Source organism: Morchella sextelata (assembly GCF_020137385.1).
Source record: "Morchella sextelata strain SCLS chromosome Unknown scls_17, whole genome shotgun sequence".
NCBI lineage: Eukaryota > Fungi > Ascomycota > Pezizomycetes > Pezizales > Morchellaceae > Morchella > Morchella sextelata.
Genome location: NW_025408632.1, coordinates 1,129,457 through 1,150,565, shown reverse-complemented (window position 1 = coordinate 1,150,565; position 21,109 = coordinate 1,129,457). Strand labels below are relative to the sequence as shown.

At 46.5% G+C, this 21,109-nt stretch overlaps 8 protein-coding genes across 8 annotated transcripts; 6 read left to right on the top strand and 2 right to left on the bottom strand.

Annotated features, from left to right (window-relative positions):
* Window positions 1–3,554: 3,554 nt before the first annotated feature.
* H6S33_004409 (uncharacterized protein) lies at window positions 3,555–4,729 on the top strand (the record flags this gene model as incomplete). Its single annotated transcript, XM_044835766.1, has 2 exons — window positions 3,555–3,710; window positions 3,770–4,729. The coding sequence occupies 2 exons, from the start codon at window positions 3,555–3,557 to the stop codon at window positions 4,727–4,729; spliced, it is 1,116 nt and encodes a 371-aa protein (XP_044691147.1).
* Window positions 4,730–5,910: 1,181 nt separating this feature from the next.
* H6S33_004408 (uncharacterized protein) lies at window positions 5,911–6,742 on the top strand (the record flags this gene model as incomplete). The annotated part of the gene is made up of 3 exons (XM_044835765.1): window positions 5,911–6,000; window positions 6,065–6,302; window positions 6,366–6,742. 3 exons carry the CDS (start codon window positions 5,911–5,913, stop codon window positions 6,740–6,742), a joined length of 705 nt encoding a protein of 234 aa, XP_044691146.1.
* A 592-nt stretch (window positions 6,743–7,334) lies between these two features.
* H6S33_004407 (uncharacterized protein) lies at window positions 7,335–8,574 on the top strand (the record flags this gene model as incomplete). Its single annotated transcript, XM_044835764.1, has 2 exons — window positions 7,335–7,610; window positions 7,684–8,574. 2 exons carry the CDS (start codon window positions 7,335–7,337, stop codon window positions 8,572–8,574), a joined length of 1,167 nt encoding a protein of 388 aa, XP_044691145.1.
* A 728-nt stretch (window positions 8,575–9,302) lies between these two features.
* H6S33_004406 (uncharacterized protein) lies at window positions 9,303–11,041 on the bottom strand (the record flags this gene model as incomplete). The annotated part of the gene is made up of 2 exons (XM_044835763.1): window positions 9,303–10,314; window positions 10,395–11,041. The coding sequence occupies 2 exons, from the start codon at window positions 11,039–11,041 to the stop codon at window positions 9,303–9,305; spliced, it is 1,659 nt and encodes a 552-aa protein (XP_044691144.1).
* Window positions 11,042–11,887: 846 nt separating this feature from the next.
* Window positions 11,888–13,474, top strand: H6S33_004405 (uncharacterized protein; the record flags this gene model as incomplete). The annotated part of the gene is made up of 5 exons (XM_044835762.1): window positions 11,888–12,685; window positions 12,769–13,073; window positions 13,132–13,189; window positions 13,245–13,336; window positions 13,393–13,474. The coding sequence occupies 5 exons, from the start codon at window positions 11,888–11,890 to the stop codon at window positions 13,472–13,474; spliced, it is 1,335 nt and encodes a 444-aa protein (XP_044691143.1).
* A 2,338-nt stretch (window positions 13,475–15,812) lies between these two features.
* On the top strand, window positions 15,813–16,861 carry H6S33_004404 (uncharacterized protein; the record flags this gene model as incomplete). The annotated part of the gene is made up of 3 exons (XM_044835761.1): window positions 15,813–16,217; window positions 16,296–16,537; window positions 16,597–16,861. 3 exons carry the CDS (start codon window positions 15,813–15,815, stop codon window positions 16,859–16,861), a joined length of 912 nt encoding a protein of 303 aa, XP_044691142.1.
* A 1,572-nt stretch (window positions 16,862–18,433) lies between these two features.
* Window positions 18,434–18,739, top strand: H6S33_004403 (uncharacterized protein; the record flags this gene model as incomplete). Its single annotated transcript, XM_044835760.1, has 1 exon — window positions 18,434–18,739. The coding sequence occupies one exon, from the start codon at window positions 18,434–18,436 to the stop codon at window positions 18,737–18,739; it is 306 nt and encodes a 101-aa protein (XP_044691141.1).
* Window positions 18,740–19,604: 865 nt separating this feature from the next.
* On the bottom strand, window positions 19,605–20,397 carry H6S33_004402 (uncharacterized protein; the record flags this gene model as incomplete). The annotated part of the gene is made up of 2 exons (XM_044835759.1): window positions 19,605–19,960; window positions 20,055–20,397. 2 exons carry the CDS (start codon window positions 20,395–20,397, stop codon window positions 19,605–19,607), a joined length of 699 nt encoding a protein of 232 aa, XP_044691140.1.
* Between the last annotated feature and the right edge of the window lie 712 nt (window positions 20,398–21,109).

Genomic DNA, 21,109 nt, shown 5'->3' with positions numbered 1-21,109 from the left:
TTGTCTGTGGCCTCCCGGTCCCGGGATTTGGACCGCGTGGAATCGGACCGCCATCTAGCTAACTGGCTTAACGTCGCGACGGATGTAATGATCTACGGCTCCGGATTCTGCGGTGAAGTGGGCTGGGAGGTTACGGGGCCGGGGGCTGCGAAAGAGCGAGAGACCTTTCTGTTGCTGTTATCTTACTTCCTATTATATAGAGTACACAAGAACCGCCCCCTTACGGCTTTCGGTACGTCTGCTTTGGTAACGATGGCGAGAATTCCCAGAGCTTTCTTAGTTGCCCTATCCTTCTGGATTCCATGGCTAGTCTATGAACCCGTGGTGAGAACTGGCTATGAGGCTCTTAGTATTCTACTACACTTATGTAGTTTCCGTTCGCGTATAGAGAAGCCGCCCAGACGGAGAAGGTCATGCTGCGTTTGTACGGTACTCGGGGTGTATAACTATGTTCGTTGACTTAGGAGGAGCCCGAGGCGGGCGGGCGAGGTTGATCCCTGTGTTTCGGCACCCGGCCATGCGATGAGATATGCATGTCGGTATGCAGGAGCCGATGCCGAGGCCGAGGAACACATGCAAATCAATCTATCGGCTGATTATCGATCTCAGTCACAGGCACAGGCACAAGTAATATATAGGTAGGAGGTAATCACAGTCACACAGCCAGCTCATCTTAGTATGCGGATGTTATATGGACCTCCCTTTGAGACACTCGTACTGACGAGTAGAGAAGGTTAATCCTCTTCCACTTCGACGTCTACTTGCTCATTTTGGTTGAATCATTTACCCACACTACAGATTATGGCATGCTCTTCTAGCTATTCGAATGAAGCTTGTACTGAAGTTAGGATCCAAACGCTTGACGCCGTCACCTTCTGCGGCGGCACGAATTGTGAGTTGGAAAGGTAGAGTACTTATGCACGGAGTGCATATTTCTATCCAAGCGCTTGTCTAGTAATGTATTTAGGTACTTTCGAATTTCCAAGTACGGAAAGTGAGGGGGGGCTATATGTGACCAGGCAATTTATATAACCAGATCCTGGGCCAGAGGGGCGAATTGGTTGGTTGGTTTTATTTCTGGAGATGCAGAGCGGTAGAGAGTGAGACCAGTGGTAGTACTAGATTGTGTGCTAAGTGAGTAATCGCCTGCCGTTTGATGTCGAGATGGGTACTAATATTGTCGCCAGGAGAGGGTTTTTTCTTGTCGGGTTCCCAGCAGCGCCTGCAGGAGGAGTATTTGAAATAGATATGTGTCCATCATACTAAATTAGAGTCACCTTTTTATCCCACTACGGCGGTTACCCAAACCAAAACTCCGCATTGTAGATGCCGACACCCTCACTTCTGCGAAATCCGAGTGATACACCATGATCAAAATCTCACGATCCGCCCCCCTCTTTCAACGCTCAGACACTCCGTCCCAATGCTCTTAGAACACTCTAGAACACAATCCAGCGGGAAGGGAAAATGCTTAAGATTAAGCGTATGCACGCGGTACTATATTGTATCTCACCGAGAAGCCAATACAAATTACGTGATTCTTCCAAAGCAAGCGGCTTCTTCTCTGGGAAGCTAGGTAACCCTCACTAATATATTTCTATAGTGGGGAGTATAGCATTGCAAACGTGCCCGTGGTACTGGAGAGAGGGGGAAGCGGTGAAAATGATGGTAGCAGCGTATGTATTCTTATCCAATACTGCGGCTCAGTTGTGCCCAGGGAAGGGGTAGGACATCTCTCGCACCGTTTGAATCCTACAAGATAGATACCGCAATGACCGCTCGCTCGAAGGAAGGGGGCCGGAAAAACTTTATACATAGTCAGTTTTGATGGGTCGTTAAGCTTGTTCCGCCTCCCACTTCTTTTATCCGACATTCAAGGATCCGGAACATATAGATTATCCGTTGCTGGTTGGGGTCGTGGTCGTGGAGGTCCGTGCTGCTAGCTAGCTACCCAGTTTAAGATCGCTAGGAAACCTGGGTATGGAGAGTGGCACTTCTGCCAAAATTCGGGTATATATGTGTAGATTGGTATAGGTACGTAGCTCTCCCTGGTAAAATATTAGAGTGGCAGCATCCCCCCCCCCCTGAATCGCAATACGGAGATGGAATGTGGCGGCTGGGTGAGTGATGATTGTTAGCTTAATAGCTCTCGTATTCTCCCGAATGGATGTGTGTGGAAGTGAATCGGAGTTTCACCAGTATTCTGACTCCTTCCTTCGCGTAGATATTGTCGCGAGATTTCTCTCCTAGCGTGGTTTTTGGATTGACAGGACAGGAAGGGCCAGTGTTTCGACTGTGGCAAGGATTCGGCGCTTTGCAATACGTGTGACACAATGCTAGTTGGCAATCGAAGGATTGAGTTGTTCCAGAAGATGCTGTAATTTCTTAGCTGGAGTTGTAGGATCTCCTTCTTTTTCGGACATGGTGCGAAGAACAAAATGTACTTGTCGGGCTTCGTAGATGTGCATTGGGACACGAGGCACGGTTTTTAATAACATCTACATAGCGTTTTCTACCAAACGTCAACTCTTGCATGTAGCCAGCCATACTTTTACCATTGAAACGAAACAACTAAGCGAGTCTTACGTTTTGCAAAAGCCCCTTTCGCCGATATTAAGTTATGCCAGGAGCTTCGTTTATAGTGCGGGCTGGCGGATTTGTGAGGTGGAGCTGAATAAGGAAGTAATAAAGCTCGGCATAGGCCGATACCGATAAGCAGGGACATGGGGATTAAAATCCTTAATAGCCTACTATATATCTGATACTGACTTAAACGCCTCGAGCCTCCCCCCAAAGCAACAGTACGCGCGCGAAACCCGTTTTGTTATTGAAGACGCGGGAGGATGGAGATTGGCTAGACTACCCGTAGTCAGTCAATGAGAGAGGTAGAAATTCAGTAGAACGGCGGAGAACTAGTAGTTAGGAGGAAAGGTAGGAGAGGGAAAAGTCTTACTCCAAGAACTGCTATTTAGTACCAATTTGTAGGGATTCTAGGTATACATTTCTAGTTAGTCGTTATACCTTATTGCTGTTGCTGTGATTATTAGGCGCATGTAAACACTTTCAAGTGATGACAGGACAGGGGTGCATTCTAATCCCACACATACTAACTACTACTACTGCAGCAACCACTATATGCCTTTCCGCCACATAGGTACTTGGTCTCAGACCCCGCAATCTATGGCCGACAACAAGTACTATCCATGGCCATGTCGAACCACCAAGCCTTAGATATCATCATATGTTGGAATTATTACTGCGGCTCGGATAATTCTTTTTTCGTTAGTTGGGAATCTCGGGATGAGTTTTGTTGGTATATAAGGTAAACGTCTTGCCCGCATTATTCTCCTCCTCACCACACTCACATTCACTGTTCATTACTCCTGCCTGAGGCTTTACTCTCATTCTTCATTTTTCCATCCGCAGCTCACTCTTTTTGTTGCCGATTTCAATTCAATCCCGGGTACTGGTATCCTAAACGTCTTCCACTCTTTGATCAATTACACAAGTCGTTTTTCACTCCCTTTCAAACCAAAAAACCAATATCATTCAAAATGGTTAAAGCTATTGCTCTCCTCCCGGTCTTTGCCGCTCTCCTCGGTGCTGCTGAGGCACACACCCGCGTTTGGAGTCTTTGGGTCAATGATGTCGACCAAGGTGATGGTCGTAGCACCTACATTCGCAGCCCTCCTAACAACAACCCCGTCAAGGTAAGTTTTCATTGCTCAATTTAGATCAAGGTCCTTTAGATATCTAACAATTCTCTCAGGATGTAACGAGCTCCGATATCATCTGTAACGTTGCCAACACTAAGGGCTCTGCCAGCGTCCCAGTTGCCCCGGGTGACAAGGTTACCTTCGAATGGTACCACGACAACCGTGCCGACGATATCATTGCTTCCAGCCACAAGGGGCCTATCACAGTCTACATTGCTCCTGCCGCCTCCAACGGAGCTGGCGCCGTCTGGACCAAGCTCGCCGAGTCTGGTCTCTCCAGCGGAACATGGGCCGTCGATACCCTCATTGCCAACGGGGGCAAGCACAGTCTCACCCTTCCTTCATCCCTTGCCTCTGGCGACTACCTCTTGAGGGCTGAGATCATTGCTCTCCACGAGGCCGACACTGATTACGCCGTCAACAGTGCCCGTGGTGCACAGTTCTACCCTTCGTGCTCTCAGGTCACTGTTTCTGGAAGTGGCACCACTTCTCCTCCAGGAACATTCAACTTCATCGGTGGTTACACCTCCACTGACCCTGGCATTCTGTTCAACCTTTACGGTGGATCAACCACCTATGAGATCCCCGGCCCTGCTGTCTGGGACGGAACCTCAAGCGGTAGCGAGAGTGCTTCTACCAGCACTGCCGTCGCTACTGTCCCTACTACCACAGCTGCCGCTGTCAAGACCTCCACTTCCGCTGCCGTTGTTGTCCCGACTACTACCTCTGTTGCTGTTGTTGTCCCGACTACCACCTCTGTCGCCGTTGTTGTCCCTACTACCACCGCAGCTGTCGTCGTCCCAACCACCACCAAGGCTGCTGTCACAACCACCACCAAGGCGGCTGTCAAGACCTCCACCGCTGCTGCTGCCGCTACATCTGCCCCCGCTTCTGGTTCTGGCACTATTGCCAAGTACTACCAGTGCGGTGGAAAACTCTGGACTGGTTCAACCTCTTGCGTCTCTGGATGCAGCTGTGTCCACCAGAACGACTACTACTCCCAGTGCTTGTAAGCGTCTCAGCACGACCAGCATCTTCTTCTTGAGTTTTTTCGTTCCAATTTTTAAAGTTAGTGTTATAAAACGACGACATTAGAGAAGACGGGTGTTTTTTTTTAAAATTTTTGTAAAGCCGGATCGAATAGTGAATTGTGGGGCTTGCTGGCATAGTTACTATTTATATTTCTTCTTATGTATTTTATTTTAAGGGGGGTGAAAAGTTGAGGTGATTATTATAAAATTTAGTATAGGCGGGATGCCTAAGTCATTCCGTTAATCATTTGTGTTCCATCAGTGCTAGAGTGAAGTTTAAGTGAAGTCTGTTCTTGCGTGCTATTGTAGCTGATTATCTGATAAGGATGAGGCTCTGGTTCTCAGACTATCACTCGACACCCGTATCAGATCTTGCATACACCACTTCATCTACAATGAACTGTGTTCTCTAGACCTACCAAGAGAGCTCAGACGCCAATTATTGAGGATTGCGGTTCCACGATACCTTATCACTCCCAGACGGGCTTTTAGAGTAGATAGCTGTCCTTGAGCTGTCGTCGTACCGTCTGGCCACGTTCTCAGGTTTCTCTCTGTTTAAGCCTGACCCAGACTGCAGCCAAGCCAAGCCAAGCCAAGCCACTACCTAAACTCTAAACTCCGGATTATCAATTAGATTCACTTATATCTAGTGTGGGTAGCGACCGGGGGTCCTAACGATTCGTCTTGGGGTCGGGGTCATAACGATTTTGACGGGACCAGTCATAATGTAGGTCGTATCAGTGCCAAGAAAGGCGATTCTAGTAGCAAAAATTACAGACGTTTCTCAAATTGTTCATAACTTGATGATACGACCCCGGAAGGGGATACAACCTAGGTCAGACCGGGCCCCAACACTGACCGGTCGTTACGGGTCGTGGGTCATTACCAATACTGCTTACACCATCAGATTTTAAAGTTCTTCTGTCTGATTCCTTGATGGTTCACTGCCAGCGCCTCTTTAGGAAACGTTCTGCTCGAAGCGGTATATCCCGGAGATTGGCAGGCTTTATCTCCGTACCCCGCAAAATGACGTAAGAAGGGTATAAGAGTCGAGCTCTCTCCCCGAGCTTTGTTGAAGATATTATCATCGCTACGATTACTACTGCATACTAAATAATAATATTCAACTCGAAATAATCAATTGAAATAATAACCACCCAACAATGGCCACCTCATCTAAGCCAAAAGTCCTCTTCGTTCTCACCTCCCACAACAAGCTCGGTGACACCGGCAAGCCAACAGGATGGTTCCTGGTAAGTTTCTCCTTTAATAGGTGTGTCGTGGAGATAGGTGCTAATAACCTTTGGGTCGTATCAGCCTGAGATGGCACACCCATACCACGTGTTGAAGCCTCATGTCTCCATCACTGTCGCCTCACCAGCCGGAGGAGAGGCTCCACTTGACCAGGGCTCAGTTGAGGCTTTCAAGAATGACGAGATCTCTACCGATTTCTTAAAGAACGAGGAGACCGCCTACAAAGACACCCAGAAGTTGTCTGCTTTCATCGGTCACGCATCCGAGTTTGACGCTATTTTCTTCATTGGTGGATACGGACGTAAGTACCCTACGTGAGAAGGTAGATTGAGAAACCCAATTGCTGACGAGACGGGGATAAAAGCAATGTTCGACCTTCCCAATGATGAGATCTCGAAGTCCCTCACTGCGGAGTTCTATGAAGCCGGAAAAATTGTCGCTGCAGTCTGCCACGGGCCTGCGGCGCTCCTTAATGTCAAGTTGTCGAACGGGGAGTACTTGGTGCAGGACCAGCCGGTGACCGCGTTCTCAAACGCTGAAGAGGACTCCGTAGACTTGTCGAAGCACATGCCGTTCATGCTGGAGACAGAGTTGATCAACAGGGGTGCCAAATACGAGAAGGCGGCGGAGCCTTGGAGTGAGAAGGTGTGCATTGGACGCGGTGGAAGGTTGATTACGGGACAGAACCCTGCGAGCGCTGGGGCCTTGGGAGAAGAAATCAAGAAGGCACTGAAATTGTAGGCAGATTTTACGCTTCGTTTTGTTTAGCAACATTACTTTAGCATGTGCCAATTGAAAATAAGTGTTTCAAGCTCGTTAGCTACAGGCTTTTTTTGAATATATCAACGCACTTTGGTCAACTTATGTTTATTAACTACCACACCAGAGCTTTAAAAGGAAGTTACGTCCTTCAAGGTAACGATAATATAGCTCCAAACCTTCTATTTTGTCACATTTATATCGTTTTACGTTCTGCACAGGTTTGGCGGACAAAGAGTGTGATCGGTGAAGTGATCAAAGTATACGTATGCGCAAAGAAGAGAATCTTCAAATCATCGCAACAAAGGGCCTTTAAAGATACAAACACCTTCATAATTCATCTAATTTTGACCACTGACCTCCACAGAATTCTACCATTTATTTGGTATTTGGACCACTGCGAAAGCCAAAAAACACAAACCTCATTCCAGATATTTCCTACGCATAGCTTTCTATTCAGACACCCTAAACCAGAACCTCTCAATCCATCTCAGGAGTCATTACTCTTCTTCCTTCTAGCTTGGCAATATAGAAATATCTCTACTCAGCTAGTACCTTACCGGATCAAACGACCATGTGTTTTTACCAACGTCTCATCTTCCCGTGCAGTCATGGGGTAATTGAATGGCTCAAGGTAGAACTATGCAAAAATGCCCTCCAACATTCAGACCCAAACAGACAGTACAAATGCCCGCTCCGCGTCCCTGTGGGAGGCTTTATTAGTCAACACGAGCAGACATGCGCCATATGCGAAAGTGAAGAGCGCAATAAGGGGACTATGGGGTATGGGTCTCCTCCCGCCGACCCGGTGGTGGAGACCCCTGTAATGAGAGGTAGTGAATGGTCAGATGTGAGTTGTGCTGCTACTACTGCCATATATCTATCTTGAATCGTTGAGAGAAGGTGGAATGGCTAATTCCCAGAGTGGCTTGACACATCGCGAAGGACAGTTAACTCAACATATATCTGAGGCCACTATACAGATGAGAACGACACCAGGTTTACAGGATCGACAGACCTTCGTGCAGCCGACTCCAGGGCCACAAAATCAGTATCGTTGCTCACCTCTTAACCCGAATCGCCCGCAGGAACAGCCACCGCAGGTTTCAATGAAACGGAAAGCAATATATATTCTAGACCAAGAAGGCCGCTCGACTAAACGGAAGTTTGCCTCATCCAGTAACGTAGACATATTACAAGAAGGAGATGGGGGGGGGGAAGGGAGAGGAGAAGCAGCAGCAGCAGTAGGAGGGGGGGGAGGAGGAGGAGGAGGAGGAGGAAGGGAAGGGGGCAGAGGGGTGAGAGAGGGGGCCGGAGGAGGTAGAGCAACTAAAAGTGCTATTAATCAACGACAGCAGCAACAGGCGCCCTCCCTCCCAAAGGAAACTCCTCCCCTGGTGGTGAATATCCCACCCCCGCCATCACAATCTCCTCCTTCCCCCCGTCCTCCAAACTTCAGACAGAATTTCCCATATCCTCCGGGATATAAACACTCGGAGCCAGGGCCACGCACAAAAAATGAGATTTTCCAAGATGAGATGCTGGAGCGCATGGCTGAATGGAACACTAACCCTGGTGAGCCGCAGACGCTAGATATGGAGCGTGCTAGGTTACTATCCCAGAATACTCTGAAAAATGAGATTACTGTGTATAATCGGGATATGAGTGAGTTACAGTCCAGGTCGAGAGCTAATCTTCATGCTATGACTATGCAGCGCGAGGAGGATAAAGGGCTCTGGGCGGTTTATGATTACCACATGAGCGTGGTAAGAATGGAGGCCGGGAATGCGGAGTGCTTAGAAGTAACAATATAGATGGTCATTGATTTCTCCTTGTTAGCGGATACTGCATTTTACCATCGTTGAAAATCTTAGAATCGAGCGTTCATATCTTACTTCCACGGTATTGTGGAACCAAATACTAAATTAATCAATATCATGGGAATAATTATAAGCGATTACCAAGTGCAACACGTGGTCTTTCACTCCAACGTTAAGGAACGAAACAACGATTAATGAGTTAAAAAGAAAATGAACGAAACAGCTGCATCATCATGTCTCACTCGCTCAAGCCGAGTGGACATCCCAGTTATCATTGATTGCTTTATTCATTGATTGAGTATATGTACATCACAACCATTACGTTATTATATCGCCATGAAAGAAGTGTAAGTAGCATTTATTTATTTGCAAGACCATAGAAGGAGTACATATGCTTGTCTTGAAATGACAAGGGAAATGTCCCAAATATCGCTCGGATGAAAGAAGTGCAGCTGCCAATAGTATCCATCAAACAAAACGACCTTAAATCTTCTTGTGCAGTACATTCCAGTCCTTGGATGTACTCTCCTCAAATGAAAAGAGAAAAAAGGTAAAAAAGAAATAGCTCCACGCAAACCCGTAAAACTTCAACAAAGATAACATAACTTTTCTTGGCTTACTCGGAATATGCGAAGCCCCATCCGTTCATTCAATACCGATATTTTTACTCCACAGACCCCTCAGAAATCCCGTGAGCAAATAAACATGATTTAACCATCAAATCACTTTCTCCCACCGATATCCCCTGGCGCGTCCTCCTTTCCCATGTGAAGCTTTTCGACATTCATGCAGCCGATAGACAGATTTCTTTCAATTTGCTCAGAAATCGTTTCGATTTCTGGTATCATTTTCTGGAACTCCTGTACTTGCGAAAGACGTTGAAATCTATCGTCCTTTAGGTTGTGAACTGCTTCCATGCCGACAATTTTCTCCGCATTCAGCTGGTTTTCCAACCTCTCAATATCTTCCACCGACCCATCGGAAGCTTTGGAAAAGTTTTGGGTTCTTTTATAGCCAGCGGCCCCATTCCCCTGATTTCCAATCCAGCTATTTACGTTTGTAGCACCACCAACCCATGAAAAGTCCGGCAGGCTATCCTCGTACTTCTGAGAACCATCATCGGATTGCTGTTTCGATATAGCTTCAAAGGGAGGCTTGGAGCGCACAGAATAGCTACTACTATGCTGTTTAGGGGTTTGACTAGCCTCCTCCGACGCTTGGCCGCTCGAGTTCGCAAATGAGTGTTTGATGCCTGGTTCATCGATGTATTCATCGCCTTCATGGCCCCAATTACATGTAGATCCGTAGCGACAATCATTCACATGGCTGAAGGTCCATCTACATTGAATGTTCCATTTGGCCGGGCGGACACGAGCCGCGGCTGGCATTGACGGCTGAAATACGGGAGCTGTAGCATCAAGTTGATGAAAGCTTGATTTCTTATGTTCACGCAGGGTGTTTGAATAGACACCTTCAGGCCAGTTGTTGTATGGGTTTGTATGCGGTGGGTGATATTCTTTGTTTACAGCAGTGGCATACTGGTAATCGTTATCACCGGAAAACCTTGATAGATGTTGGGCACTGGGAGTTTTTCTCATCAACCTTTCCGGGATGGATCCGTTAGAAAAAGTAGGTGTATGTTGTATAAGTTCCCTCGGATTGGATCCAAAAGTTGTAACCTGTTGAGAGTATGTCTTTGGGGGAGATCTCGTAGGAAAGGTTAATGGCGGTGGTCTATCCGTATTCCAAGTGCGACTTTGTCAGATGATATGATATGAAATAATAATTTCATTATGAGGCTCAACTCAACTCACCTATTCGAATCAATTTTTCTTGTCCCAAAAAGAATACCCTCTCCAATCCTAGCGTCCCCTTGACCAAGCTTAGGCATCGGCTCTCGAGCGTCGCTCGAGCGTCTACCAAAAGGCTTAAACCTATGGTTATAGTCTTGAGGCTCTTCACGGTCGAATAAATTTAGATCGGAAACTTGACGGGTATTGCTTGGGAGCGGATGATATGATGTTGGGGTTGATATAGACAAAGGACCATAATTAGGTGTCTTTGAGAACAAGTATCTTTGCTGTACGTTCTCACTCATGATCCCGTGGGCATTTGTACTGAATCTGTTGAGAAATCGAGGCTCCGTGGTTTTCTCCAACAGAGTGGTAGGCGTACTCATCATGTTTTTAACCTGCCTTACGGAACGTTCGGCGTAGATATTATCGTCGTCTTGATCCTGTGTCTCTTTGCGAGATTGGATCTGTGCAGCACGGATTCTGGGTTCTGGGATAAATGTCGGAACATGGCCACCCATCCCAGATGTATTTGTGGTATTGAAGCGAAAGCCCATCACAGGATCTGAAACAAATACAGTGCTTCTGGTTTGTCCGGGAACATCATCTTGTGGGTGATGATGATAGTTTTTATGACGGGTGCCCTTAGGTTCGGCCCTTTGACTCATCCAATCAGCCAAAAATACGAAGCAGGAATATTGAAGTGTGGCTCCATCAATTGCAAGGTTGATTATCGTCGGTGATGAGACATGGAACGACTTACATTTTGATTTATGATGATCGAGAGATACTGCGCTCTATCCAGGTACTTCTGGCGATAGAGTAATTCTAGGCGGGGTGATTGGTTGATGGAAGGGATAGCAGGTATGTGGTCGTTCTGTGTTTACAAAAGTAGAGGATAACCTTAATGTGTTGAACTTTGATGGATGCGTGGGGAGCTAAGACAAACCTCCGAATGATAGGGTGTGACGCGGCTTGCCGAGCCGCCAAAGGTGTATTGTAGTACCCTACTCCACCAGCAAATACATGTATCCACTGTCCTCACGCTTTTACAATCAAATGATCGCTATAAATGTTTATATTGTCATATATAAATCATCGAGTTCGTATATCTCAATAAGGTTATTGTGGGTAGTTACATGTATGTACTGTCTTCTCTGATGACTACAGCAGGGCTCAAACGCATATACATGTATCTACATGTACATACAGATATATACGTGTGTTCTATAAACCCCAACCCTCGATTTTACACGTATGTTTGCTGAGAAATTAACGTCTGTCTTTTGCGTAAAAGGACAACATTCTGGGGTCTACGTATATTAAAGTTTCAATCAAAATTCTATATATATAGGGCAGGGTCTAGACTCTCTCACTCGTATATACATATACTCATGGCCAGTTAGCTTCTATACCTCTTTTTTTATTACGTCTCTAGCTGGAAATTATTAAGCACTAATTGCCTTGCCGTGTTTCGTGGACATTCATCAAATAGGAATCCTCATTACGTCATCATGGACGAAATGAGTCTGAAAACAAATATACGGCAGATGGAAACGACAATACGCGAGGTTACAGAAAAAATCAGACTAAAGACAAAATGGATTAATGTGCCCAAAGAGCCTAAGATCGAACCTATAGAGGAGGTGAAGGCAAAAGAGGAAGAAGATATAGAGATGATGATAGAGGAACAGGAGAGGATGGACAGAATGAAATCAGTACGGGAATTTAAAGAGTATTGTGCAGACTTATTGGCCCAAAAAATACAGGAAAGAGATGACACAAACGCGGAGCTCATAGAATCCATGGAAAAAGACCTCCAGTATCTAGAAGGGGAAGATGCCCAAGGTTATATAAATAACGCTCTGGACTCCGGTGTACCGAAAGAATACATCAAAGAAAACCTTTATCGGCCTATCGGATTAGATGCAGTAACACCTGAGAGTGCACGATCTGAAAAAACAACTCAATTAAACAACGACATTGAGCCTGGCGATCATGCAACATCCACAAGAAAGAGTCTTGATATCTCTAGCTCCGTTATTAAAGAGCCTAAAAAATCACCATCCTCAAAAAAAATCGAAATTGTTGTGGCTCACCATCGCGAAGCGCTCGAGTGGCTTGGTCCATTTCTCAGTCACCCGGGGGTTAAGATTTCTATCTATTCAACAGGTGGCAAGAAACTTCCTCCAATATTTCACGCTCATACCCAATATCTCCGTGATAACGTGGACCATGGTGTGGGACACACCTATCTCTATCATATAGTGGCCAGATATGACACCCTCCAAGATGTTACAGTATTTTGCAAGGTAAATCGTAATTTCTATCTTCTAGACTCACAATATATATGTTAACTACACGCATATAGCTAATCTCCAACTAATTATTGAAGGGGGACGTATCCGAACGTTTCGACTATAGGCCTGAACGATTTCTGGTAGAGGCTTTAAATACCAGAGACCAAGCACCAATCTTTTTTGAAGGTCAAGAAGCAGAGGAAATCGATTTATCCGATAGGACAGACTCTGACGAGTCTATAAACCTCATCGACTGGTCTAATTACAGCTACAGATCATCTGACCAGCTCGGGGTGAAAGCGGAGACAAAAAAACCAACTAGCCAGTGCACGCGCGCCGATTATTATTATATACTCATGATGGAAAGATTAGGATACAAACCTCCGGGCCTATTGACAAAGTAAATATACTTATACTCACAAAACAAACACGTAGGCTAACGTACGTACGCAAACCAGGCTCGCACTAGGAGCTAGTTTTTCTGTGACGAGAAACAAGGTTAAGAAACATCCAAAGGTAAGTCTAATGTTTTGATAACCTCTTAATAAATTTCAGGCCAACATCTCGTTAGTCATTGTGGGCGCGAATGCTCAATCAGCCCTCCCTCGACGCGATGGGGCCGATGGAAGATCCAAATCCAACGACCAGCACTATCTCTAAGCGGTATACCTTTCAGCATCTCCTTTTACCACCAATATATACTAAGTTTTAAGAAACAGATTATCGCCTACAATGATCGAACCTATGACGATGACAGACCTTGCGGACGCGGTGGATCCCATGGAGATAGATCAAATATGATGCATCTCAAAGATATATTCTGTTCACACACCGTCTTTGATTATTGAAACACCCTTCTCGGTTTTCAGTATTTGAGACCTAGAGCGTGGGCATATATACATGTATGGTTATTTGTTGACCTTGATATTACTGTCGCGCGCAAGAAGATCAAACTTGGTACATGGTAATTTCAAATCTGTATAAATTTCTCGAGTCTCGAGATGTACAAACAATGAACGAAGGGAGCAACTCTGGTTATAAACACCATGGCAGAAGATCTCATATAAAAACAATGAATTCAAAAAGATTAGAGTTATTGAATGCGAATCGTTTATCAATAATAAGATTTGCTTCCTGCTTGAATAAAAGCCTGATTTCTATCAAACGATGATATAAATTTATAAAAGCGCGACTTTAAAAAGCGCTGGCTACATGTAGGTACATGTGTGTGTGTGTGTGTGTGTGAAGTCATTTGAATTGTTTCTAGGTACAATCATCGCATGCAGTAAAAACTATGGCGTAAAGACCTATCCCCAATGCCAGTCCCCCAGTTATAGTAACTATGGTATGCTACCAACCGCACTCCTCTTACAAGGTTGATGACTAAGGAAACCCCCGCCTAAGAAAAAAGGAGAAAAATAAAGATAACACAAAGGAAAATAGCGTAACCAAAGAAAAAAAGGTACTAGTATCCCAAAAACCCCAGCTATAGTGACTATGGTATGCCACCAACCGCACATCCCCTTGAAGGGCAGATGGTGGGGGGGAGAGAGGTTTGCCGACCTGGAAATGACGGCTTGGAGGAGGAGGAGGAGGAGGAGGAGCAGGTGCTGGTGGTCTTTGGAAGGTGACCTTCGAGCTCGATATCCGACGGGGCCCTGTATGAAAAGGCCCCCAGTTACATGTAGGTACATACTGTACATACATATATATATCAAGAGGTTAGGCAGGGTTAGGTTTTCGATACACACTAGCTCAATCCAGAGCACGTCAATTATTAGTAAATTCTTCGCCCGAAGATATCAATTCAACACATGTATCTTCCTCACGTGCACGATCGAAACCAGCTTTGACTATGTTGGTACATGTACTTACAAAGTAAGACATCAAGTCTTCCACAAAACTCTGCTGCGGCACCCACTTAATAAAGCCACGAACCTTGGCACTAGGGCGAGAGGCTGGGCACGACGCAGAACCTGAACTCGACCAGAATTAACGGCATCCGATGACTCCCAGCTGGTAAGTTCAGGCACAGATTCGCAAAAAAATTCTAAGGGCTGAGTACCTATAAGAACGTCAAAGGTAAACTTGGATAAGGTCTTGACTCGTTGATGAAACGATATGACTCGAGTCGTGAACCGTGGGACATTACAAGGTTACATGCAGATTTATTTTAATATATCGTCTGTTCTAGCTCGTGAAACTCAAAAGCGTGTATGAAAATATTAAGCGATGTCATCAATGATATGAATTCAAGTCGCCATTAATCTTTTTTGCTTTGTTTACTACATATGTATATATCTTCATTCAAAATTAGCAAACCATAGGTATGTATTGCACTCTACGCAGCTGCTCTAGAGGCACCTGTACATGTAGGGCAACAGATACGGCATGCATGCTATGATGGCTCATTGACATTACCAAGACCATCCCGCAAATCTACATGCATGTATATCTAATTTTTATGCCATTACTTCTATGTAGCGAAATGCATATAGACAAAGAAAAGAAAAGAAAAGAAAAGAAAAGAAAAAAAGAGAGAAAAATCTTCACAAACTCTGAGTTAAACGATACACCCGGCCCAGTAGTCCTATATAACTATATTCAAAACATGTATTCCCATACCTACTTCAAATGAGCTAAATATCTATCAGTTGATACATGTATTCATAGGAGTCAAGTGTAGGGTTTAAATCCCATAAGTTTAAAAGTATCCGTTGAAATCTCAATGCATGTTATCAGGAATCGGTATCTAGAGCAAGAAAGTCAGCTCGATGTTGACTTCTGTGGCGTTCATATCGTGAACCCTAGATGTACCACGACAGTAAGTGGACTTCTCAGTCTGGTAAAACTTCCCATAACGCTAATCAGGGCTGAATAAACTTTGTGTACGTACATGTAGCTGAATCCAAAGGATACCATCATCCAGACCCTCATCTTTCCCTTTTCTTTCGTGGGCTGAGACTTTACGGACACCATCTCAGTCTTTACCCCACCTGTGAATCCCTCATATATAGGGTATGGAAATGGTTTAAAGGGAAGCCCATATTCCATATCTCAATCCCAAATCATTCCAAGATACTATCCGCAAAGTAATACTACCTCTATATCCTCATACAATCTCTTTAACACTCCCATCATGCTCAACTTCAACTTTCTCCAAGTGGCAGCGATGTTCACATTATCCCTCGGTGCTGCAGCACTGTTGGAACCGAAATGTGGGGTTAATGGATATGTATCTCCTTGGGGCTACGATTCCGAAAATGGTCCTGTTGTATGGTCGAGCTTTACAAAAATCCCGGATATTGGAGACGTCGTTGGGACTTGTAACATAGCTCGGAGTGCAACTCACCAGTCACCCGTGGTCATTCGTCCGAGTGTCATGGATAAAACCGAGAAAGAGACAAAGCTTGACTGGCATCTCGGTCATGAAGGCCGTGAACTCGAGTTCGAGTTCAACGGGCATACAGTTGAGGCGATGCTGGAGAATAAGACTATTCCGCTTACATCAACACTCAATGGGGACCCATGGAAATTTGAACAGGTGTGTATTGGTTAAAACATGCAAGATTCCTATGCGTATTGGAGAATAACTTAAACTAACCTCACTTGCATAATCTAGTTCCACTTCCACACTCCTTCTGAGCATACACATGGTGCTGGAGAGGAAGACAAGCCAACCAGATTCCCTCTAGAGGTTCATTTCGTCCATTCTTCAGGGGGCAGGAACGCAGTCCTCGGAATCTGGTTCAAACTTGATGACTCCACACCCAACCCTTTTCTTGAAGAAGTCACCAAGAATATCGAAGATCTCAAGAATTGTGGTGACAAGACAGAAAAACTCCTAGTCCTATCAGAAAAAACGTATGTGAACCTAGCCTAGCTAGTACGTTGAAGAGCAATCTAACAATAGATCCATACAGGTTCGGTGGAGTGAAAGAATTTGTCGAAGCCCATGCCACTATTGGCAATAGCAACATCACCACATACGAGGGCTCACTTACCACACCACCGTGTACAGAGGGTGTCAATTGGTTTGTTGTGCAGCAACCTATGACCATCTCTACTACCCAGCTTGAGAAGTTTCAGGCTATCCTGGGACACAACTCTCGTTGCACAAAGAGTGAGTGGAAGAAGGCAGGCTGGTCGGTCGATGTCGACAGTCGCTCGAACAACTGTAAGGCATGATTTAAGAGGAGCGTTATTTAGCTATTTCTTTATTTGGAGCTAGGTCGCATGCACACGTTGTGTGCCGGGATAATGTATCGTTTCAGTATTGCCGTCGAAAGGAATCTCGACGGGCGTCATTCATTTCTAGTTTCTTTTGCTTACTTGCTCGTACGCGTTGGGGGGAGTTCTGTTTTTCCTTTCTGTATCTACACGATTTTCCATATGTATATTTATTTAGCAAATTGCAAAACTTTGCGTTTACCAATCTCAAAAACAATGTCCTGGTTCGGGTCAATGATCACGTACATGTACAGCTTAACCGCATCTGGTTTAGCGACCCTATCACACTCGATCCCTGATCAATGATATCGACATTTCGATGGCTTCAGATTATCTTTCTGTTCAACAGCATCCCGCGCGATCCTGCAGTATCGACCACGAGGCTAGGCGCAGAAAGAATCAATTGAACCTCCGCCAGTCTGGATCTTTGTCGCATACGACCGGACCAGTATTAGACGAAACCTCGCCCACGAGGTGTCATTACTGTACGTACATGTATGTACCTACATGTACTCGTATTTCTCTGACGTTTTTGGACGCGACTGATATTGCATGCCATACAAAAATACGCCAAGCTCATGATTTTGGGTGTATGCAATAATGGCCCAGTTCAAAAACGTCAGCGAAATACTAGTATCTACACGTTTCACCGCAGAAAACGCACTCAGCAAAGTTGGCCCGATATCCCACGACTGTAAACCCCCATATGAGACCCCCAATAGGGCGGCTTGCGCTTAGCTTGGGGGCTGAACGCAACGCCACAAAACCACCACCAGCCAACCACAACGCTCCATATTCCCTTTTTTTTCTTTCAGGGCAACCTTATATTTTCGCGAGATCGGCTGAATAGAGTGTTGACAGCGGGTAGGGTAGAGTAGGTACATTAGGGTAATCTACTCTACTCTACCTACATCGAAGCGATGCTGTTGATGGAAGGACTTGATTCGCTTGGTCGACTGAGCCCCAGAGTATCGCGTGGTTGACGTGAGCTTAACATTTGACAGATAAGAGCTGAGCTACACTGAACTGCGTTGGTCGCTTGTCTGGCCAATGGGGCCGCGTCGGAGGCGTCTGCGAGATCTGGGATCGGGCTAATTGGAGCTTCAGCTATGGACAGCACTTGGTACTTGTGGATACTTTGAACTGTAGGTGCTAGTTAAGGCGACCGGCGACTCCGGTACGTTGCTGGAGATGTGTTTCGAGTTAGATAGGTGTAGGTTGCCTTATGTAGATATGCTTCATCATGGAGTTGGACATGCACTTTCAATTAGTTGCGGCTCTGGCTTAATTCAGCCCTTGGGTAAGCCCTGTTTATGCGGTTCGATTTGATGCGGTTGAGATCTGAAAACAAATTTAAAAAAAAAATCAGATTTGGAGCCTTGTTTTACATAATCGATTGTGACAAAGGAAATATCTGCTGCATGGCCCATCACTCGTTCCAACTCTCCCCTTCCTCCTCCCGGTCGGTTATCATGGGTACCGTCTTTCATCTACAAAGAAAAATATGTGTTTCCATCATGTCCGACCATCATGTCCGATACCTCCATAGTCATTCACCCAATTCACCCACCGCCTTCCCCGCCTAGTCTCATCGTCCACCCACCGAATCCCCCGAGTATGACGACACCGGAACCATCAGCAGCCTATGAATTGAGGCTACAGACACATCCCACCAGACCCGTAGACTCACGCAAAGGGCAGGAGAAGCTGGAACTCGATTTCGGAACTGCTCAGAGGATCGCTCATAGGTCTGTCTTATCGTCCTTATTTCGAGGGGCGAGGAATAATAATATTCTATGTCTTTGTGAGGTTGAGGAAGATGGCTTGAATCTCTAGTGATTGAGGCCTCGAGTGCTTGAAGTAGAGCCTACTTATGCTTCAGATTTAGACACACCCAGCGTGGGACCACGGGGTTGTCTCACTTCGGCGATAGAGCAGGCTTACTCGGGTTCTGCGCGGTCGACCAAACAACGGTGTCGGCTTCGAAAAAACAATCCCTATGTCAATGGTTAGAATACTCTGATCCGGGCTCTAATTCATGTTTGTCTTTCCACTCTGTCCCCGGGGTGCAGGTTGTGCCAAGGACCGAGTGATGGGCTGTGAAGCTTTTTCGGGGGGGGGGGGGGATTCGACCTTGGCTTGGGGGCTTTGGGTCTTGGTCGGAGATGCGGGTTGGAACTGACTCGTTGTTTGATGGGGGACCGGGGAGGGGGGTTGGGAGTGGTGGTGTTCCAACAGAATCGGAAACACATTGGTGGTGGGTTGGGTGTGCAGGGTCTCGTGCTACTCTTGGGACGAGTACGTCAGGTTTGATTGGCGGCTTATCAACAGCGTAAGTTGGCTAAGTGTGGGCTTGGCACGGATAATCTCAGCTGGAGCAATCTAGATCTTGCGCTTCTTACCTGTCTGCCGTCTGCCGTCCTCTCTTTGCTAGCAAGCTACTCAATAAGCCGGCCAGTCAGCCCTGGATACATGTATATTGTCTTTGAAATTGTTTCGACTCGAGTGATCGGTCGAGTATACCGATCATATGCAGTCACCCGGTAGGATGTCCCGCTTCTGACAGAACGAACTTCGGCTAATCAATTGAGAATCACACACAGCCATCAATTCTCACTCTCTACAAACTACACTACACTACACTACACTACATGCACATGACACCACCAACCCCCCACCCCTCCCACTCCACCCGCAACCTCTATTTCGGCGCCGCCGCAACCGCCGCGCCCCTCTTCTCATAATTAGCCTTCACCGCCGCCCTCTCCCTCAACCTGCTGTCCCACGCGGCCGCAAAGGGAAACTCCTCGCGCCACCCATCCACCGCCGTGCCCTCGAAATTCATATCCGTGTACCAGTTCCACGGCACAAAGCTCAGGTCCGCATACGAGCACTTCCCGCCCACCAGCCACTCCTTGTTCCCCCGCCGCAGCTCAAGATCAATCACGCCCAGCACGCGGCGGACCTCCTTGGTGTAGCGCTCGATCGCGCTGGGGATCTTGTCGCCCGGGTGGTACCGGCTGAACCAGACCGCCTGCCCCCAGTATGGACCTTGTCCTACCACCGCATCTCCGTTAGCACCGCAGCTGGGGGGCGAAGGAAGGAAGGAAGGGGGAGAATGAGAGAGGTGATTGGGGGGGGGGCAACATACCGCTCATCTGGAACATCAACCACTGCAGCGCCTGCCCCGTCAGGTCGTCGTCCATCTCCTTCGAGAACGAGATCTTGTGCTCCGTGTCGTACTTGGACACGATGTAGAGGATGATGGCGCCCGACTCCCAGATGGTGTAGTCGTTGTTTGAGTGGTCGACGAGCGTGGGCATGCGGCCGTTGGGGCAGAGGTCGATGTACGGCGAGGCCTTCTGCGAGCCGTCCATTTCGATGAAGACGGTGTTGTAGGGGAGAGCGAGCTCGTCGAGGATGATGGCCACTTTCCAGGGGTTGGGCCCGTTGCGGTGCGAGTAGAGTGTTAGGCTGGGGGTGGGGGTGGTCATTGTGGGTGTTGGGAGTGCTGGTACTGGGCTGATGGGTGTATAGGAACTGAGATGATGTTGGCTGGCTGTGGTGTAGGAATTGAGATGATGAAGGAATTGAAGACTTGATGAATAGGTGAGTGGGCAGGCCAGTTTATATATCCTAATTTTAGACCTCCCCCTACACGCGTCACCACTCCCCATCTCCCAGCAACCCCGCCCGGCGCGAAATGTTCATCCGGCGCGAAATGTTCATCCGACGAAGATCATGCTTTGAAATCAACATTGTTGCACTGGGTTAGGTGTTGCAAAAGAAAAAGGCTTGGTTGGGGATATGATACGATGCCAATGATTGTGTTACCGGGGTGTTGATAGACAGACAGGGATCACTGGGAGTTCCCCCTGGCTCTCATTGGTCGGAGTCTACCGCAGTGCTGGATTACAGCATGGTGCTGGCTCATGATGCCTGTTGTGGGTGACGCATTATCTTCTTATTCTTTCCATCGTGGGAAAGAGAACTATTTGTATTTCTGTTGTTGAAATCTTTGTAGAAAGAAATAAGGTGAATTAAATACAGTAACTACATGTATGCTAGAACGGCCACAAAGCTCTCATACTACTACCGTATGAAACAAAACACCATAGCTGCATGTTCTCTCTCTTTCCCTCCCACTCATCCCGTCCACTCCGAATCACCAGCCATCACTCACGCTGCGGGGCAGGCTAGCGGAAT